Genomic DNA, 23,107 nt, shown 5'->3' with positions numbered 1-23,107 from the left:
AGTAAATTTTAAGTTAGCGCTACATAAATGTAATGCCTACTTTAGATTGGCAATTAATCCATTCGAGTAGATGAAGCATAATGCCATCCAACGATAGTAAAATTGTTTGAATCCGAGCAGAAATGAGAAAGCTACAGCATATTTGGTGGAGGCAGTATTCATCGATCACAGCAAACTGTGGGCGGCTTATACTGAACCACGATCGAATCGCCTTGAAAAATGCATTGGAAAAAAGCTTCGTCGAGCGGTTACGTTTGAACAACGATTTCTCGTTTTGTGGATAACATATAAACGTGAAAGTTGTTAGGGTAATAAAAAAAGACATACTCTTTTAATTTGTGTTGGTTTGGTATTTTTATTGTAAAAATTGAATTGCTGAGAATTGTTACAAAATAGTAAAGTTTAAGTTAGCGCTACATAAATATAGTGCCTACTTTAGATTGGCAATTAATCCATTCGGGTAGATGAAGCATAATGCCATCCAACGATAGTAAAATTGTTAAAATCCGAGCAGAAATGAGAAAGCTACAGCATATTTGGTGGAGGCAGTATTCACCGATCACATCAAACTGTGGGCGGCTTGTAATGAACACTCGAAACTGATCGCTTTGTGTTTGCATTGTTTTGGTAAAAAGCTTCGTCGAGCGGTTACGTTTGAACAACGATTGCTCGTTTTGTGGATTAGATATAAATGTGAAAGTTAACATTTGAATAAACCAAGACATACTCTTTTAATTTGTGTTGGTTTGGTATTTTTATTGTAAAAAATGAATTGCTGAGAATTGGTACAAAATAGTAAAGTTTAAACCATCAGTTAATGGCTCCAGTGTTTATTTGTGAATTAGGGTTAACTGATTCGTATAGATGAAGCATAATGCCATCCAACGATAGTAAAATTGTTAGAATCCGAGCAGAAATGAGAAAGCTACAGCATATTTGGTGGAGGCACTATTCACCGATCACATCAAACTGTGGGCTGCTTATGCTGGACCACGATCGAATTGCCTTGAAAAATGCATTGGAAAAAAGCTTAGTCGAGCGGTTACGTTTGAACAACGATTGCTCGTTTTGTGGATTAGATATAAATGTGAAAGTTAACATATGAATAAACCAAAACATACTCTTTTAATTTGTGTTGGTTTGGTATTTTTATTGTAAAAAATGAATTGCTGAGAATTGGTACAAAATAGTAAAGTTTAAGTTAGCGCTAGATCAGTATAATGCCTACTTTAAACTTGCAACTAATGAATTCGGATAGATGCAGTATCGTGCTTTCCAACAATGGTAAAATTTCTCAAATCCGAGCAGAAATGAGAAAGCTACAGCACATTTGGTGGAGGCAGTAGTCATCGATCACAGCAAACTGTGGGCGGCTTGTAATGAACACTCGAAACTGATCGCTTTGTGTTTGCATTGTTTTGGTAAAAAGCTTCTTCGAGCGGTTACGTTTGAACAACGATTGCTCGTTTTGTCGATTAGATATAAATGTGAAAGTTAACATTTGACTAAAGCAAGACATACTCTTTTAATTTGTGCTGGTTTGGTATTTTTATTATAAAAATTGAATTGCTGAGAATTGGTACAAAATAGTAAAGTTTAAGTTAGCGCTACATAAATGTAATGCCTACTTTAGATTGGCAATTAATCTATTCGAGTAGATGAAGCATAATGCCATCCAACGATAGTAAAATTGTTAGAATCCGAGCAGAAATGAGAAAGCTACAGCATATTTGGTGGAGGCAGTATTCATCGATCACAGCAAACTGTGGGCGGCTTATACTGAACCACGATCGAATTGCCTTGAAAAATGCATTGGAAAAAAGCTTCGTCGAGCGGTTACGTTTGAACAACGATTTCTCGTTTTGTAGATAACATATAAACGTGAAAGTTGTTAGGGTAATAAAACAAGACATACTCTTTTAATTTGTGTTGGTTTGGTATTTTTATTGTAAAAATTGAATTGCTGAGAATTGTTACAAAATAGTAAAGTTTAAGTTAGCGCTACATAAATATAGTGCCTACTTTAGATTGGCAATTAATCCATTCGGGTAGAGGAAGCATAATGCCATCCAACGATAGTAAAATTGTTAAAATCCGAGCAGAAATGAGAAAGCTACAGCATATTTGGTGGAGGCAGTATTCATCGATCACAGTTCACAGCAAACTGTGGGCGGCTTATACTGAACCACGATTGCTCGTTTTGTAGATAACATATAAACGTGAAAGTTGTTACGTTAATAAAGCAAGTATTTTTATTGTAAAAATGAATTGCTGAGAATTGGTACAAAATAGTAACAGTTTAAGTTAGCGCTAGATCAATAATAATGCCTGCAAATATTTAAAAATCAATAGGCATTCCGCTTTTACTTCTATTCCGCGTTTTTGCACCCTTCCTAAAAGTAGTTGCGTTTTTTTGCATGACGTCACAGATTTTTGTGACGTCACTAACCAAGGCGGCCGATACTAAACCAGCACCCAAAATTGTAGTCCTATGAAACTGCAATTTCAATTGAATTGAGATGCTGTTTGATAAAAATAAACTCAACCTATTTGATCAAAACCTGGTAGTAATAGTAAGTTCACTTTTCTATTTCGGTAATTCTTAATTTGCACATGCTTTAGACCAACAGAGCCCCACACATTCACGTTTTGCAGTAGCGTACTATACCTAACCAAGTCACCACAGATTGTATCCTTCCAGCTTACGGTGACGTCACAGCGATGTTGCCGTTTTTATTTTCGCAATAGAATGAGTGTCAGATTCGCCGATGTCAACGAAAGTTTGCAAGCGTGTAACTTAGTAGCCTGTTGATATTTTTTACAATTTTCTGGTCAGGGAAGTTTGTTAGTGTCACCTTTTTGGTATCTTAGGTAAATTTCGCAAATTTATTTACCTGTCAGGGGCACTTTAAGTGAGTTCTCTTGCTTAGAAATCTTTTCGCGGCAAAACCTCAGATCTACACTCAGTAGTCTGGCTGCTAGTCAAGCAACTGGGAAGTTTGTAGTTGTTGTTTTGTATTGATGCTTCCAGTGTTCTCTGGCCACACCTGTTTCTAACTTTTTAACTTCACTAAGGTGTCGGAACACTTCTTTCTGAAGTAAATTGCGTGTTTGCAACCTTATCTTTTTGCAGCATTTTTTACACAAGTTGAGTTCAGTGGCTTTTATTTCTGACCATGACAATCACAACAAAAATAACACACGTTAACATTTGAAAGCAATTATTAAATCATTGAATGACTGCAACAACTCAAAGTGCCAGCTCACTGCGACTGCCGACTAGTTGTTAAAAAACAGTTGGTTTACTTCTTGCTTTGGCGCAAACTTTTTGAAACGTGACGTCATTGCGGTTGAAATACTCACGTGACCGCGTTCAAGCAAGCAAAATCTTTTTTTGAGATTGTGAGTGTAGACGAAACATGCTTAAAAACCAGCTTAAGCAAGAATTTCTAAGCAAGAACACTTTCTCGTGTAGACGCACAAAGCTTTCAAAGTAAAGATTCCCTCCATCAATCAGATAAAATCATTCCAGCGTGATGTGGCGGTTTTCAAATTTTTTGGGACTACGTCACACCAAAAAATGTCGGAATGCACAGCGTCATATTGACTTACTACGTCATTACTTTATTAAATATTGTTTTGTACGAACTTTTTGTTCGAAGCTGCTACGTTGAACCATGGCCACCTGGAGATGCGGTCTGATTTGTCACATTTTGCAGATTTTAATTTTCGCTAATGCTACTGTCTGGCTGAAATTTTCTTAGGATTTTTTACCTTTTGCTGACTTGTAATGATAAAAAAGCTTTTTGTTGTCTTGGGAAGCAGTAGAAAAAGATAAAAAGTAAGTTATAAACCGTCTAATCAGACTGTTAGCGAGTGGTTAACAGTCCGACTGAAATTTTATGAATCAATTTGTTTTTCAACGCCTGATGAAGTTAAAACCCATTTTGTCACCTGGAGAACACAGTAAAGAAAAAGTTAAAATACAATTTCTTGAAAATTTAATTTAGACAATGATCAAAAGTTGGTAAAATCTGAAACAAATTAAAAATCTGACAAATCAGACTGCATTGTAGGCTTTTTGATGGTAGGCTACATGTTACAGTATCTAGGTAGCCATAGTTACCGGTAAACAAATTATAGCTTACGTGATAGAACTGACTTTGAAGTTAGCTGTATTCTAATTAATAAGGCTTGATATTGAGACTGTTGACCGATCCTTTGGTACTTAGACAGTGCAGACAGACCGAGTAGTAATAGACAAAGGATCGTCGCAGCATAATAGCAGCTCAGGTAGTCAGGCAGATCTCCTCCATCAGTTTAACTCTAGAGAACTTCAAAGATATTCTAATTAATGTATGTCAGTAATATGATCTACTTTTACTGCAATGTGAATAATGGTGATCTCAGTGTGGAATGTTGTCCTTCTGAATTTATGTCGCAAATAAATGTCGCTATGTTGTTCAGTAAGTGGTTTAGACGTTTTTGGAGGCTCCTCTTTTTTACAGATATCCGCTTTTTGCCTCTTAAGCCTACTGCTCCACCATTTAGGGTCGGATGCACCAAACGTGGTTAACTGCTGGTTAAGTTAACCAACCGGTTAACTTTCATTTAACCAAAATGTGATATGCACCAACGCTGACAATGAGTTAACCGCAGGTTAACTTGGCTGACTTAACCGAAAAGTTAACCCAACAGACGATGTGGGTTAACCATTGGTTAACTTGATGAAGTTGTTTGTTTTCGCTTCAGTTAGCTTACTGGTGCTGATTGCTGAGTTTAATTATCATTAGCTGTATATTTACCACATGTTTGTATTCAGTAGCGTAGCCAGGAATTTTGAAAGGGGGGGGTTTTGACGACCCAGCGGCGGGGGGTCTGGGGGGCCTCCCCCAGAAAAGTTTGATAAATTACTTTGAATTTGGTGCATTCTGAGAGCATTTTCAACAAAAATGTGGGTATGAATATTCTTGTAAAATAGTGCTGTCCGGTGGCATAGCAAAAGGATAAGATCATGTTTTCTTCGGCATTTTTCGGAAATAAAGCTAAATCTCTATGTTTTCTTGTTGCTTAATTCCTGGCTGAGATGTTTAAATGTTTGGTATTGGCAAAACTCGCTCTTTTAATGCAATTTTGTTCAAAATTAAGCAATTTTTTTTTTGACTGAAAACATCATTCTCAATATCGTGACGTCACACGCGTGCCAAAGGGGGGGGGTTGTAACCCCCAAAACCCCCCCCCCCCCCCTTGGCTACGCCACTGTTTGTATTATATAATCAACAAGTTTGTACATCGCGACATCAACATTAAAAGTGAATTTCAATAATTCAGTTATGGTCACTGTAAATTTTCTTTTTCAGCTTTCTCTAATTTTAATTTCAGAATTTTCATTTTCATTTCATGTTCTTTCCTCTTCCAATCAAGTTCTTTCTTCCTGCAGTCGATTTCATGCTCTACCATTTCCATTTTTCTTTTCAACAGATCATCAATTGTTATTTTCTTTCGTTTGTGTAATGATTCCACAATCTCTGCACCGGTACTTGCTTCTATGATTTGTATGGTGTTTATGAGGGTAGCCTACTGTTTGCCACAGGGCTATCATGTATGAACACCAGTTCCACTGGGTCTGTTGCTTCTTGTGAACATTCTGCAATAAAAAATTTGACATCACAAAGATTGTGCTTCAGGTGTTAAGTAAAATTACTGTTACAGTCACTTGAATTTGAACTAGCAGAGTTTATTAATGGTTCCTTGATATCTGTGAAAGCATTGACTTTTTTGCATATGATGGAAGGTTGGCATGGCACAACTTTCCACTACCTACACCAAATATAAAAAAAAGTTGGGGGCCCCAAAAACCAGGGGGGCTGAGGTCTGTGTCTCATGGTTAATTGGGCCCTGGTTACAGTGAAGTAATTCAGCTATTTACCTCCACAATCCTGTACTTCAAGATTCCCAGCATCAAGCACTGCGTCGTCATCATATTGAGTGGGTAGAGGATTTATTTGTTCGGCTATCATACCTGTTCCACAAATACAATATTGTATTATACTAAGCATTAAGGCTGCATGAAAATAAAGTGTTGAAAATGTATGCATAAATCCACTCACCTTTAACTTCATCCAAAATCGGGTCATCAAGTTTCTGGGGAGGACCACCACCAGTTTTGTATAGCTTAGTGAACGCCTTAGGTCTGCTGTGCAAATGAATTAGCCTATTGTTAAAGCTACTACGTCATGTTAAACGTAAGAACATAGCCTACGGTATCAAATGGAACGACGCGCTGCCATGCTTTCTTGTATTTGATAAAAGTGACTGTGTAACCTTTAAAATGATATTAACAAAACACGTAATGCCTCTAAGAACGCAATAACAAACTGTTTTCTGGTTGACTGCTGCTGATGACTCAGCAAATTCCGATTGTTCGCGCGGTTACCTAACCAGCGGTTGGTGCATTCGGTGGTAACTTTAACCGGCGGTTAAGTTAACCGGTGGTCAGCTAACCACCGGTTAAAGTTAACCGCCGGTTAATTTAACCACGTTTGGTGCATCCGACCCTTAGTCTACCCATGCTATTATTAGGCCTACTCGCTGCGATTTTAATTTCACTGTTTTCTCTTCGAAAAGTGTGATCCATGGAATAAAAATCAAAAACGTAAATAATAATCAGGACCGTGCGAGCATCATCAAGGCCCCTCCGAAATCTACTAGTGACCCCCTATGTTTACTGTTTAGTGATGGAGCTCAAAAACAGGACAAGAAAGCGTTTGGTTAGGGCAACAAACTCTTTTAACGTGTAGAATAAATTTAGATTTATTCTAAGTTAAAGAGCACCGCCAACAACCTCACTCGTAGGTCAACTACACTTTTCTTGTCAATGCCCCAATTGTACAAATGCCCTAGCTTCCTAGCTAATGTAGAACTGGAGAGGGTTTTTGAAATAAAGGGCTGTAAGGTATGTCTATTTGTAGACAAAAAAGTGCCTGTGTTGAGGTCAATGGAAACCCAACCATATGTATGAATGTGTAAACAATAAATGCTATTAATACAACAAAAAAGTGCTGATTGCTAAGCAAGAAAGCCAAGCAGAGCAAACTACATCGAATTCAGTTACTATTTTTAAAAAAGCTCTACAGGCTGTTTCACCCTTACTGGCATCATCAAAAGGTTCTTATTCAAGTGTGTGCAACCTTTTATACTGCCGCGTCAAATATGTGTATTCGTGTTGGATCGCGGGCCGAACTTGCATTTCTCATCGACTATTCTTACCACGCAAAGAAAGCAATTGAGTTTATTTCAAACCAACATTAAAGTTTTAAAATCTATTTAACATGAACTTTGAAACTGACTTGCTTTCCCAACCACTCTATCCAAATTATTTTAATTGAAATCGCTGCAAGGAAAGAATCGGAAACCTCCATTAGTAGGAACAAAACCGAATGTGGATGATGATTAAGTGCTGGCTATCCGAGGTCTACTTTTCAGGTGTTCGTTTGTGAGTACTGATGGATGGATAGATTTGTGTTATTTACATACGGCATTCAAGTGTGCAACTATACCAATCAAGAACAGTAGATCATACAACGAGCTTTTATTTTTCATTTAATGAACTGGTTGCCCTTTATTAATTTTGAAAAAATGTATGAATTCCAACTTCAGATTACAAAATCGTCTGAGCATGCTGCCCTTGCTTAGCTAAAGCGCTTCCGTGAAGAACAACAAGTCTCTTGAGTTGCTACGCAGAGTTGAGCTCATCCAAATTTCCAAAAACAGAATTAAAAAGCTTGACAAGTTTACTGGGTTAATCTGTTTCATTTCATAGTATTCTTGGCCTTGGCCAGAAACCATAGCCTGCCGCTGCCAACCATTTTAGCTTCGAGGCCGCATTTGGTCCGAGGGTCGCAGGTTGCACTACCCATGTTCTTCATCATCATTCATTCGGGCGTACCCGGACACCATCAACATAGTTTCTCCAAACATTTCTGTTCCTCATCAAATTTGACAGTTCATGTTTCTGTAGTCCAGTGTCTTGTTCTAATTGATGAAGGAAGGTTTTGCCTGTCGATCCCTTTTCCTAATGCGCCATAGTTTGGTTTCCAAAGAAGAATATCACTAATTTCCTGTTGGCTTCTAAAGTAGTGACCTGCCAGCTTTTGTCTTCGTCTTCTGATTGTCTCAGTGAGAGGTGGAAGGTCACCGTAAAGGTTTTGATTGTGACGTGTTGCTTCCAGCTAATGTTGAGTGCATTTCTTGGAAGTTTAGTGTATAGCAGCCATTGAAGCGATTCTCTTTGCCTTCCGTTAGAATCCAACTTTCAGCACCGTAAGTCAAGACGCTCTCAACTGTTCCTCGAAAAAATTGCATTTTTAGGTCTTTTGTAATGTCTGATTTCCAGACCAAATTTAATTTATTAGCTGCTACCCAAGCCTTTGCTTTTCAAGGCTTTATACTTATAGCATTGCATGAATCATGACTTCTTTTGATGTGAGTTCCTTGTAAATTGTGATTGGTGCCGTCTTGATTGTAGGGTATAAATTCTGTTTTAGTTTCATTCATTTGCAGTCCAATGTCTAATGCAGCAGATTTTGTCGATTTTTTCAAATTATTCATATCGAATTCTATTTGAATAAGAAATTTCTAATGATTCCAATAAAGGGGAAACAGCTTGTTGATACTTTTGGTGAATGGCAATTGGCAACTATATTTGAAGTATGAATGTGTATTGTGTATTTAGATTTGTTATGATACTGCTGTGGTTGACTAGATGACCGCTAATGGTCTAATGGCGATGTGATGTAATCTAATTTTACGCAATATGATCTTGAGAGTTTTAATTAATCTTTCATATGCTGTAGATCAGTGGTTCTCAACCGGGGGTCCACGAAGCAATTTCAGGGGGTCCGTGAAAGTTTCCGAGTTTGCAGCATGATTGATAAATTACGAAATTTAAAAACTGGTTGGTTGTACCATGGCCACCTAAAGATACGGCCTGATTTGTCACATTTTGCAAAAATTTTCAGGTTTTTCTAACTTTGGGCGAACGTTTAAACAATTTTTTTTAAATTAGATTTTTACACTTTCTTTATTCTTTTTCCCAGATGACACAATAGGTTTTAACATCCTCACATGTTGAAAAACAAAGAAAATTTGATTTCGTAAATTTTAGTCAGACTGTTAATTTTCAATAACAGTCTGATTTTGCGTTTTTCAACTTACTTTTTCTCATTTTCTACTGCTTCCCCAAGGCAACAAAAAAGTTTTTTGTCATTAGGAAACCGCAAAAAGCAAAAACATGTCAAAAAATGTCAGTCAAGCACTAGCAGTAGCTGTAATCAAAATCTGCAAAATGTGACCAATCAGGCCGCATTTCCAGGTGGCCATGGTTGTGCTTTATTTGTGTAACTTATTACCGTGATGTTTAAACTGTGTTTCCCAACGAACTGGTGATAAAGGTTTGGTTTCCTAACTAAAAAATATCATATAAATGAATTAATTTTTAAATAAGGCAATGTTCAACTTAAATCTTTTGAGACAGCAGTCTATTGATCAATGCTTAACTGAGAATATACAAACGTTATTCAGCAGTCTTTCACCACTCACAGTTTTCAATGACTGTGATTATAACAAATTAATATTGATTAGAAATGAACATATAGATTACTGATTTTTGATGCTATGTGCCAACATAATGCTCATAACATAACTTCGTCAATGGTAGCAGTCGTCATAAGTGCGTTTGCGAGTTCAGCAAATCATTCTAAGTGTCGCTTCGAAACTTATGAAACATTTGATTCCATTATAGGAGAAGCGATATAGGCCTACTAAAATTTCAGATAAATTTTTTTTAAGGGTCCGTGACCGCTTCGAAGGTTCCACAAGGGGTCCGCCAAAACAAAAAGGTTGAGAACCACTGCTGTAGATGGTAGGCCTATAGACTATATTAGTTTAACGTCAATAAATTTTCGTTAATTGTATTTTATGACGTATAAATTAAATTGCTTATACAGGGTGGTTCACAAAAATGTGACATATTTTGTTTATCTGTCATTTCCATAACAATTAATTCTACCTCTTGATTTTCAGGTTAGTTATAGAGTACAGCTATAAGTTTTATGTGTAGCAGTTTGGAGCCGGGATATCAATTTTCAGTGGCTGAGCGGACAAAAATCATTGAACATTACTTTTCGACAAAATCTGTAATCTTGACCCAGAGACATTTTCGTCATGACTTTCCTGGAAGGAAAACACCGTCTCGGAATACTATCAAACGCTTGTTGGAGAAGTTCAGAGACACTGGCAGTGTGACTAACAACAATAAGAACCATAGTGGTCCACCTTCCACCGCAAGAACCCCCGAGAAAGTTCACGATGTTCGAACTTGTGTGGAGAAGTCTCCACGGAAATCCACCAGAAGACTTTCTCAGGAAGTGGGGATTTCAAGATCTTCTGTCAATAGAATTATTCTTGCTGACTTGCAACTTTTCCCATACAAAATTCAGCTTCTTCAGACTCAGCAAATCAGTGAACTGATTAAGAACAATCCCGGTCTTTTGGATGTGCTTCTTTTTAGCGACGAGACCCGCTTCCATTTGAGTGGCCATGTGAACAAACAAAATATGAGATTTTGGGCAGAAGCACAGCCTCATGCGCATGTGCAAGCACCCTTGAGTGTAACAAAAGTCACAGTTTGGTGTGCAATAGGACGTAATGGCATTTTTGGTCCTTACTTTTTTGAGGACCACGAGGGATGCCAGGTGACTGTTACCACTGAACGTTACATCAAATTGCTCAGACGACAATTCATTCCAGCAGTAAGGAGGAGAAGGGGGACCGACTTGAATACAGCTGTATTCCAGCAAGACGGTGCCCCACCGCATTGTTCCAATCGTACCCTTGAGTATCTGCATCAGTACTTTCCTGGGGATCGATTGATTTTAAGGAGGACCAACAACCCCTGGTCGCCATATTCACCTGATCTTAACCCTCCTGACTACTTCCTCTGGGGATATCTGAAGGATAGAGTCTACCAGGACAATCCTGATACCATTGACAGACTGAAGGAAAACATTAGAAGAATTCCAAGGGACATGTTAGGGAAAGTAATGGACAATTCAATGTGAGAGTGGCAGCGATGATTCAGCAGCGAGGAGCATGGATCGAACATATTATCAAATATTGAAATAACTCAGAAACCAGTTTGTTTTTTCAAAAGTGCTTTTGAGGGCAAAAACTTATAGTTATGACCCATGTCCGGCTGAAAGGATTTTGAAAAATCTTCAGATTTGTAGAAATTATGAACAAACGAAATGTGTCACATTTTTGTGGACCACCCTGTATATTTATAAAGTAAATTATTTTTTACATAGATAAATGTTTTAACTACATGTGACTCTCTAAAACACGAGTAATGTCTGAAGTTTGAAGCACGACCACGAAATACAAAATGATATCAATTGTTTGTTACACTTCGTTCAGTTTCCTGCATTTTCCACCGATGTACAAAGATCAACTAGTCTATATATTGAAAAGAAGAAACTGAAAATATTAATCCCCCACCTGTGAAAATATATACAATGGCGACTGACAGTTTAAAGCTTTTCTTTGGACAACTTTTTGGCAAGAAGTTTCTTACAATATCCGCAACCATCCCACCAAACCCGGTGATCACTCCTAATATCATCAAAGCCTGTGACGCTTTCAGCCATTCTGGTACTGGATGTTGCAGTAAATCTTCTACAAACAAAATCATAATCTTAATAAATAAACATTCATGACCAGTGGTGGCTTGTGATTATTTGTAATAAAGGAACCGCAGTCTTGATTCGATATCGGCCGATGATGATTTTAATAAAGTTTGAGACGATGTGCAAGAAATATTGGTGAACTGATACATCGCCTATCAATCAATCAATCAATCAATCGATGGTTCATCTGCCAGAAACAGGAACAGTGCATGGTCGAAATATACAAGTTGTGTATACACTGCAAAAGTGACACAAGTTCCTATGCGACAGGGAGACAACGAAACGACCATACGGTCTACTAGTCAATTGCCACTCCACAGAAATGACAATTTTGTCACATCAGACACACAAAAAAATGTAACAGAAAAATAGATTATTCCCTCGCTTCTAAATACACAAAAGGAAAATAAATAAAGCCTTAGCTAAGCTAAAAGATTCTCGCTAACCTAAGTGTCGTTACCGTAGGCTTGAGGCTGGTTACTTTTCATTACTGTGTGATTGAATCAGCCTCCCAGTAACTTTATTGTTCAATCACAAACATGCAAATGTCTTTCTCATTACGATTCACCAGTGGCGTAGCTAGGGGAGGGGGGTGAGAGGGGCGGACCGCCCCGGGCGGCGCGTCTGGGGGCGGCACTTTTAGACTACGATTTTTGATTTTGATTATAACACTGGTCAACACAAATTTTTTGGCAGACAAAGTTAGAGTGTTTTTGGGGGTTTTGAAGGGTGCTGATTCCGAATGTGGCCTTACTTTTTCCCAATTGGCTCTAGTTTTGGAGATATCGCATAGGGTCATTTTGACCAAAATCCCATATTTGAGCCTTATGCGCTTGATAAAAAAAAAAAAACAGTTTAACCATATTAGATATTTCAGAAATGCAATTTAATGGTCAATTGTGAACAATAAAGACAGTTTTAAGTTTAAATACAGCAACATCACGAACTTTTTAGGGATATTCGATTTGTCATACTTCAAAACTTGATGTTACCGATGTCATATACACAAAATACACAATCATATACAGTAGTGTAAGTACATAAAACACTAAAAAATGTTGCATTTAATCATTCAATCAACCTTGTATCATAAAATTTAGATAAAAGGAACCACACTATCTTTTTCATTGTAAATTGAAAACAATGGTATGAAACACAATAAGATTAAAACAATTAACTAATTTGCGCCGAAAAAATGTCTCTTGTAGGATTTTCGCTTGTGAGAAACTTTTGGGCAGTTTCTCAAGAGGTTCCAGCAATAGTCTGCCATCATGTGCTCATTCCATCTGCCCTGATATCTTTCTTCCATTGTCTTGATGTCTTGGTGGAACCTTTCCCCCTGCTCCTCACTGTAATCACCAAGATTGTCAGGAAATCTGTCAAGGTGGCTGAATAGGAAGTGAACTTTAATGCTCATGTTAGTTCCAAATTTTCCAAATGCAGATAATATCTTCCGAACTAATTCTCTGTAATTAGGTGTTTTGTGATTCCCCAAGAAGTTTTGTACTACATCCTTGAAGGAGTTCCATGCAGTGAGTTCATTGCTTTTCATGTGACTAGTGAAATCCGAATCTTTCATCAACTTTCGAATCTGAGGTCTATCAAAGACACCAGTTTTAAGCCTTTCATCGGAGAGTCCTGGAAATTGAATGTAAATGTACTTGAAGCAATTCCCTCCTTGTTTAATGCTTTGACGAACTGCTTCATTAACCCTAATTTGATGTGCAGAGGAGGAAATACAATTCTATCCCTGGGAACTAAAGGTTCATTGATTACATTGGCTGTCTAAACTTGAAGACTGGTGCGTTCTGGCCAGTTTTTCTTGCACCAGTGCTGGGTTCTCGCCCTGCTGTCCCACAAACACAGGAAGCAAGGATACTTGGTATATCCACTTTGTTGACCAATTAGAAAATTGACCATTTTTATGTCAACACAGATGAGCCACTTATGGGTATTGTAGTCAAGCTTTTCAAGGACAAGTTTGATGGCATCATACTCCTCTTTCATCTTGGTAGAATGTCCAATTGGTACAGGAACAAAATGTAGGACGGAATGTAGGACTTTACAGTAATTTTTAAATTAGCTTTCGTTACTATCAATCAATCAATCAATCAATCAATGTTTTATTTATTTGTCAGTAACAGGAACATAGGTACATGTTTGAAATATGCAATATACACAATACAAAAGTTACACAAGTTCCAATACCGACAGGGAGACAACGAGACGACCATACGGTCTACTTGTCAATTGCCATCCTACGGAAATTACGATTTTGCCATTTAAAATAAGCTTACAAGAGAAAAAATAAAACGTTGAAACGTTCCCGCGCTTCAACAACAACATACGCAGAAAAAAAAAAACATATTGATGATAACGTAGGCCTAAACCATGCCTAAACACAAAATTCCATGAAGCAAGCAGCGAATAATCAAGTTTCCGAAGAAACTGACAAGTTGGTTTCCATAACATATCACTTACGATGCACTGTAGCTTTGTAAAATTAACGTTTTGATCTCTGTTTTGAAACAATGAAATGATAAGTTTTTTAGCCTACTTGGAACCTCTGACCAGAGCATTGGTCCCAATACCTGCATGGACTTTTTGCCATATTCTGTGTTAGATCTATTTATAAAATAGTTGTTGCTTGTTTGATATCTTGTGTTATGCTGATGAATAGATGAGGCATTTGTAAATAAATCACAATACGTTGACGGATACTGAATACTGATTCATATGAACTTTGTACATATGTTTTTTTATTTCAATGTTATGTATGTCTTTTAGTTTCAAGATGTTCATTTTGAAAAATAAAAAATTAGTGTGAGCATAGTAATTTTGTTTCGTAATTATTCTTATAACCTTTTTTTGTAATTTTATTAATGGATCCAGTGCACTGTCACAGGCCTTTCCCCAACTTGAAATACAATATTGCAAATGACAGTAAATCAAAGCGTGATACACATCTTTTAAAGTGTCTGTGTTGACATAATTTCTGAGTTGAAGCAACGCCCATGAACCTTTTGCTACTTTTCCACAAATTTTATCTATGTGATATTTCCATGTTAATTTGTTATCTATGTAAACGCCAAGGTATTTTATTTGGTCTTTTTGTTGAATGCTTGTGTTACCAATGTTAATGTTAAATTTTTTTATGTGTTTTGTATTTGTTATTAGCATGTATTCAGTTTTTGAGAAATTTAACGATAATCTATTAAGCTTCAACCAGTTGTAAACTTTTTGCATTTCGGCATTCACATTGTTCTGCAAATTTATTTCACATTTGTCGCTAATGGTAAGATTGGTGTCGTCAGCAAATAGTTTAACATTCATGTTTGTTGAATTTGGTAAGTCATTTATATAAAGTAAGAAAAGAAGGGGGTCCCAATGTCGATCCTTGGGGCACACCGCAGGTAACCTGTCTTGAGTTTGAAGAGATTCCATTGACGACCGTGTGCTGTAGACGATTGCTGATATAGCTTTTTAACAATTGTAATGGAAGGCCTCAAAAACCATATGTTTGCAGTTTCTGTATGAGAATAGTGTGATCAACTGTGTCGAAGGCTTTAGCTAAATCAAGAAACACAGAGCAAGTTGTATTTTTATTATCTAGGTTAGTTAAGATGTTATCACAAACGTTTGACACAGCTAACGAAGTGGAATATTGTGGTCTAAATCCATACTGATGTGGTATGATCAGGTCTTTTTTTGTTAGATAATTGTACATTTGTTCATACAGGCATTTTTCGAATATTTTGGTGAAAGGGGACAATAGTGATATGGGCCTGTAGTTGGAACAATTTTTTCTGGAACATTTTTGAAGATTGGGGTAACTTGAGCTACCTTTAGTACATCAGGATATACACCTTTATCGATACACTCATTGAATAAGTTGGTGAGGAAAGGGGCGATTATTGGTGAGGATAGTTTGACAAATTTTATAGGTATTCCATCCTGTCCTGTACTTCTAGAGACAGAAAGATTATTAAGATGTTTTAATACTTCTTCTTGAGTGACAGGTTTTAGGAAAAAGGAGAATGGGACACTTTGCAATTTCAGTAATGAGCCAGGAGACGGCAGAGGGATTTTAGATGCCATGGAAGGACCAATTTCTGTGAAATAATCATTAAAACAGTTACTTATTTGTGCAGGGTCAGATATTTTTTTATTGTCAGTGCTAATTATTTCTTCTGGTATGTGAGCTGTGTGCTTATGTTTGTACCTGATGATGTCATTTATGGTTTTCCATATTTTTCCAGGGTTGTGCTTGCTTTGCGTAATAAGAAAACTGTAATGCATTTTTTTTGCTTGCTCTTTGGTATGAGTAAATACATTTCTGTACTTTTTGTATGTTGCTTGTGCTGAAGTGTTTGTTGGATCTTTTATTTTTAAGTGATATAGTTTGTTTTTAGTTTTGATGGAGTTCAAAATTCCTTTTGTTAGCCATGGTTTGGTCTTGAGCTTTCTTTCTCTTCGAGACAACAATCGTAAAGGTGAATGCTTGTTTAAAGTTTCATTAAAAGTGTCGATGAAATGATTGAATTTGTTATGAACTGAATCATTCCTTTCTGTATATTGGTTGGTCAAGCTATTTTCCAGGTCACAAACGAATTCATCAGCAACAAAGTTTTTCATATTCCTTATTTTTTGTGTGTACTTTTCTTGTTTTGGTTTTATAGAGTTTATCACAACTACAATCGGAAAGTGATCAGAAACATCATGTATAAGAACATGGCATTGAATTTTATTAGTTTGGTCATTGCTGTATACATGATCGATTAAAGTTGAACTTGTGGAAGTTACACGGGTTGGAGATTGTACTAATTGATTGCAGCCTAAAGAGAGAAATGCATCACAGTAATTTTTTACAGCAGAATTTTTTGTCTTTGCTAACATATCAATATTGAAATCACCACATATGTAATATTCCTTTTTGAAATTGTTTAACGAATCAATGCACTCACAGAATTTGTTTTGAAACTCAATTAGCTTATTTTGGGGATGCCTGTATACTACACCAACTGTGCACTGTCTATTGTTTGATAAAGTAATATCCACCCAGAGATCTTCTCATTCCTGTAAGTTTAAACTTAAATTATTAATTTGATTATACTTTATTGAACTGCTTACGTATAGCCCGACACCACCTGCTTGTATTTTAGCATCAGTTTGTTTGTTATTAAAGTGGACAAAATTATAGCCTTGCAAGCTAACAAAATGCAATCGATTTTCATTCAGCCAGGTTTCTGACACAGCAATAAGGTCCGGTGCTTCTTGCATTTCGACAAGTAGTGATTCTAATTTTTCAAAGTTGCCAACTAGGCTTCTCATGTTTACATGTAAAATCGATAGCTGGTTCCTATTAATATTGTTAGTTAAAGAGAAGGAGTTTTTTGAATACAAATTTTTACAGTCAGCAGACATTGCAACAAACAAAGTATGACCAACAGATGAATACACAAACACAACCAATAACGTAGGACACGAAAGGTTACAAAATGACTTTGCAACAAAACAGATAAAAAGAAAAATCACCAACACCTGCATTTATAACTTGTAGTCAGGATAATCAAAGAATCCACTTATGTGTGACGAAATAGGACGGTGACCAATAAGCGTCGAAAAAGAACAAAAAAACAGGTCTGGTTTAAGTGGTGTGAGCATGCGAGAAATAGGCTACTTTGGAAAATAAACAAAAACACTATTATTGAGTTATGAAATATTTAATTTAGCAAGGATTTTGGAGATTGACTAGGCACTGCAAGTAATAATTTAAATTTGAAACTAGAAACTAAATTAAATGACGATACTTATTTTAGTTGATGAAAGGTAACTCAGGGCAAAATTTTGTCAAGCAGTGATATAAAATCAAATGAATTGAGTTAAAATGATACCTGATTAAAAATATGCAGCTCAAAAAGAGAATTAAGACTGGCGAGGATTACGTAGACGTAGCCTAATTTAGTCGGTTTATGATCTCGATCAATGTCGGAATAGGTAAAGATTTGAAAAATATTATTATTACGTCACAAAGTATGAAACTAAAATTAAACAAAAAATGGAGTGGTAACGTACAATAATTAACTGTCCAGATTTGATATTTTTTCTTTTCTTCTGAAATTTGATTTGTTTCCAATAAATGAACCTCTTTGGTGTTGATGGTTGAGCTTGTGCTGAAATTGGTCTTGGTTGGGTTGAAGGTTAGGCCTACTTACGGTTGGGTGAAAAATATTGGCTCGGTTGAGAAAATGTAAAGAATGTCAAAATGAGTCCTTTTAACTTACTTTGCTTTAATGCTTTGTCTTCTAAACTTGGTGATTTCACTGGCAGCAGTGATTTATCTTCGTAAATGCAAAACAAACAATGACTGCTGACTTGTTAGTTAGCCTAACTGAAGGTGTTTTCAAGTTTAATTATCTCTGCAACTTCCTGGTTGATTTTGATTATTTTGGTGTTGATATGACTACAATCAAATTTTCTTCTTGTTTCTTCTAGAAATAGCTTTTCTCCAGGCCTTAATTTTTTTTATGAGTCCATTTTTGATTTGGGCCTGGAGAGAGAAATTTTGCTGCTTACTTTGAAAAGCGCGGGAACTTTTTGATTATTATACTAATTATTATGTTATATCAAATAAAATTGATAAGATTTACGTCCTTCTTGGTGAAAAGTTTAGGGGGTAAAATAATACAGGTAAATACACTAATTTGGGCTAATCTAGGGGTACAGGTATCTTCTAAACTAGAGTCAATCTGGCAAAACCAATGTCATATTCGTAATCAGCGACCTTGAAAACCCCAGAAAACACTCTTAGATGTCCTGCCAAAAAAAATTTTCTCATTTTGTTGACCAGTGTAATATGATAAAAAAACGCATTTCATTTTCACATGCTTTTTCTTGAAGGGGCGGCAAAATCTTAATCCGCCCCGGGCGGCACATTCCCTAGCTACGCCACTGAGATTCACAGATGGCATCGTTTGACTTGCAGCCAATCAAGTATAAAACTTCAATGCATTTCAAGGCAATGTTTTGCTTTGTACAAGTTACATCACAATAAGCAAACGCTATGCATGTAGGGGTGGGAGGTTAATCCGCTTTTTTTCAAATGTAACTTTAGCCTTAATTTACAGTATATTCCAAGGTAAGACTCTTGGTAAAAATTGAATTAAAGCTTCCGGCCATACACCCTCCGTAAACCCTGAAAATAATTTTTACTTAAAATTGCCTTACAATGTATGGACGTTATGTTTTGTTGATTGCTGCACCAAAGCACTTTAAAAATGTTGCACGACTGTCGAAAACAGTTTTTCTAATTTTGGCTTCATCGTAAAACATGGTAAAGTGGTCATTTCGCTTTTTGTGCATAGACTAACTATGAGCATGCGCAAAAGCGTAACATAAATACAAACAGTTTGTGTAAAACTAAGCCGCCGTGAATTGACCAAAAGCTATCTCCAAAAACTATTTTTCAAAAAATAAAGTCTTATTTAGCTTGTTTTGTAATGATGACTGATTTAAACTGATAAAACGTCTTTGTCTTGTGTTGCGAAAAGTTACTTTGCATTTTCGATTCAAGCCCTCATTCTAAAATTCTCGGCTCAACCTTGTTTCATCTGGCAGTCTATTGTCTCTGCTGATTTCAGTTTAATCACGGAGATCGACTTGTGCTTGGTTACTACGCTTCTGCTGCAACAAGCAATTGAAAACCCCAGGCTGACAACTGCTGCTCAAGATGCTTCAAAGGCAATATTGAGTGTAAAGTTGTTTTAGGATGGTGGTCGACGAGAGGTGGTTGTAGAGGAAGCTATATCAAAAGGACACTAGACAATGCACTAATACTGTGTAATAATAATAATGTTATGGTTTTTATTTATTGTCGCTCTACAACAGCTAAGGTCTTTTAGCGACAGGGCTCATTTTTTATTTATATCAGGTTTACGTTGTTATCACATTCAGGGCCTGATTAAGGCTCACCGGGGCCCGAGGCACAGTAGGTTTAGGGGCCCCTGTTGGCAATCGCTTTCAATGCAATACCATGTAGTCTCTGCGAATGATGAAATATGGGCTAACAGATAGTTCAAGCAAAACTATAACTTCATAAATATTAATTTAGCCAACTTACCTTCAACTTTCTAACAGTATGAACACTCTTATACTTGTTACAAAAATTATTGGATGAAAAATCTCTTTAACAGATTGGAAATTGAGCTCATTTCAATTTCATACTGGAAACACTAGCAAAATATATGCTACATTTGAATTTGAACTAGCAGAGTTTATTAATTGATCCTTGAAACCAGTGCTGTGTTAAACTCTTTGTGGGCCCCGGGGCCAGAATAATTTTGGGCCCTCTATCGTCAAGCAGACCTATAATATTGTGTATATTTTCACTGCACCGACATGGAAATGTAGTTCATTGCAATAGACTTTCTCACCAGTTTAGAAAACAACACAAGTGTAAGTAACCGCAAACACAGGTCTATCATTTCTTAGCTACACCTTTGCTCAGAATGAAAGCCCAAAGTGTTAACAATTTCTAATAAAAAAATTGTAAACAAAAGCAGTGTAAAGCGTTTTGAGGATCAGGTGTTCAATTATTTTTATTCAACATTATTTCATTCCAAGGCAAAGCTTTCATAATTTTATGCAGGCATTCAAGTCTAATTGAAGTTTTTAGGGTATAGTAGCCTAGGTTAGTGGCAAGAATAAACAGGTCCCTTGTGTTAAGAATGATTTTTGTTTTGTACCGTACAACATGTGATATGCCAGGCTTATAAGGTATTTGAAGATAAGAGCAATTTCATGTGCATATATTCAGAAAAAGTGAATTCAGAAAAAGTGAATACAGAAGAACGTTTCTGCTAAAAGTACAGGACAGGTTTTTCCTGCTCGCAACATCACTAGTCAAGGATATTTATAATTAGGGTATCGTAAATGTTAAAAATGAAATGATAATTAAACTATCTAAATACTATTTTGCTTACACCTAACTGTGAATTCACAAAGGGCCTAACCCCATTTTTTTATTTTACTTTTTGTGCTTTCCGATTTCTTTCAATGAAAAGAAATTGAATATGTGAATTCAAAAAGGGCCTTCCAGTTTTTTTTATTTCACTATTTGTGCTTTCCGATTTCTTTCAATGTCTTCTAAACTAAATGATACTAAAAAAAACAGCCAAATTTTTCAAACACATCGGTAAACGCATAAAAAATACTCTATCAATTTTTACATTGATTTTGAAATGGGCCCAACTACAGCAATTGCACTTCAACTTCTTTATAGTTTCTCCACAGAATCCTCACTGAGTGAACTTTTTAGGTATGATGCTTCTTACCAGTATGTTTAAGCATATAATCATTATCGAAGTTTCACCTCAAATGTAAATGACCAAAATAATCAAAACAGTTGTGCCAAAAACACTTTGTGGCAATTGGGCCCTTTTTGAATTCATATATTCAATTGCATCAAACCTGTTATATGTTAAATACATTTCTGCAGATCATGTTACTAACGTTATCGCATTTTAACTTTGTTTTTAAAGATGTTTCGTTGTAGTTAGGGCCCAAATTTGTATAATAGGGCCCAAATTTGAGATGTTTTAGTATAACAAAGGCCTAAATCATCTTCTTAATGGACAAGTACATGCAGTGAACTTTAGCAACTCAAAAATCACTTTACTGAAACGCAAAAATCTATTATTTGTGGGCCCGAGGTCCGGGCCCCCTTTACACAGCACTGCTTGAAACCTATAAAAGTATTGACGCCTACGATACTAAGGTAAAAAAATTGGGGGCCCCCAAAGCCAGGGGGCCTGAGGCCTGTGCCTCGTGTGCCTCATGGTTAATCGGGCCCTGATCACATTAGTACCCGACTTATTTTCACTGCGTTATGCAGGATAGAACACAATCGGTACCGTTTTTAAAGTCTTCGGTTTGACCCGACCTGGAATCGATCTCAGATCTACCAGCACCAGAGCCGAAGGCGAAACCACTCGGCCACTGAGCTGGTACTAATACTGTGAAGTGAACGTTCAGAAGGCCTTTCCTTAAATCAACTTACAATGCACTCCAGGAAGCATTCATGAATGAACTATGTAGCTCCTGTGTTGTTTTTTTTGCGGCATTATTGTGTTCCCTTGTGTCTTATTGATGTTGTGAAAACCTGGAGGTCTTTAATCCCTGTAGTTTTGCTATAAGTTAAGTGTGTCATAATCAGGTATTTGAAACGCTAACTAGGTATATGTGTGCTTCTTAGGAATTTGGAACGCTAACTAATAATTTGAGCGCATTCTTGCAATCGGTAGTTTGATACATATACACGTAGTTTTACGTCTTTTTAGCGTTGTGGATCTGCTGCATGCCACAGTGCGTTTGTGTGTCGTGATTAAAAACTTTTCATCAACAGTGCAATCTAAAGTGTAGCGCGCTAATGTGACGAGTAAAAACATTTCACTCTGCCACATCTAACCATCAAAGGTAAAAGCACCCTGCATAAAATTGTCGGTGTATTTTCTTATCGCATCGAGAACTCAACTTCTATTCACTCGCCCTCAGGTTGCAGCCTATTTGTGGTACAGAAAGTAACTTACCCGTGATTGTCAGACATGTGCAACTTTCGCACCGATAGAACAAACCAACTGTGCAGTGATGAACGTTGTGCCAGTTGTATGACGTCACGGAAATTAGTAGAAACGCGAAGCCAATCCATTCGGAAACGAAGATGGACAAATTAAACCATTCTTCCTTCGTAGCCATGTCCAGTATTTCCGCAACTCACAACAAAATATTTTGTGTAAAATGTAAAATCTAAAATAAAATACTGAATAAGAGGGTGTGACGCATGGATACGCATCACTGATGATCCTAAACAAGAGTGAAACTCGAGTACGGTGTCTTCCATGTTCGTTCGATCGGGGCCTTAATAATAAAGTAATAAATAACGTTGAAAGAGATCAAAAACTACTATAGATGAAATTCTGTTTTTCCTGAAAAGTTACTCAGAAGATGTTGCAGGAAAGTTTATTTATGAGCCGCAAGAACTGCATTCAATCCTTAACAATTTCCACAGTTGATTGGCGATAACTTTTTGTCTTTCTGGTTACAAAAAGTTACTTTTTGACATTGATTTAATGTCTCTAGAGTTTTCTTTTAGTTGTGCAACCGGAAAGTTGAGCATCATATATTTGTTAAGGTCAATAAAAACTTGCCCCTGCCAGTGCCTTGAATTATCTTGGAGTAACACCGGACTGATTGGGAATAACCACCAGAGACTTAGTCAGTCTGAGGATAAAGATTAAAAACCAACCAACATGTGTGTCTGTGCTTCTTCAAATATAATTCCAGTCGAATAAAATCAATTATTTCTA

The 23,107-nt window shown here is 36.6% G+C and overlaps 1 protein-coding gene across 1 annotated transcript in view; it reads right to left on the bottom strand.

Moving 5' to 3' along the window:
• The window catches only part of LOC145782526 (uncharacterized), a 35,810-nt gene extending 13,267 nt beyond the window's left edge, over positions 1-22,543 (bottom strand). The window contains exons 1-2 of the mRNA XM_082594329.1: positions 22,331-22,543; positions 11,557-11,733 (exon numbers count right to left, since the gene is read on the bottom strand). Of these exons, the coding sequence (XP_082450455.1) occupies positions 11,557-11,733; positions 22,331-22,496 (343 nt within the window). The 5' untranslated portion in view covers positions 22,497-22,543. The remainder of the gene's footprint in view (positions 1-11,556; positions 11,734-22,330) is intronic.
• Between the last annotated feature and the right edge of the window lie 564 nt (positions 22,544-23,107).

Source organism: Aplidium turbinatum, chromosome 13 (genome assembly GCF_918807975.1).
Source record: "Aplidium turbinatum chromosome 13, kaAplTurb1.1, whole genome shotgun sequence".
NCBI lineage: Eukaryota > Metazoa > Chordata > Ascidiacea > Aplousobranchia > Polyclinidae > Aplidium > Aplidium turbinatum.
The sequence above is the reverse complement of the archived record's forward strand: the minus strand, read 5'-3'. Positions and strand labels throughout refer to the sequence as shown.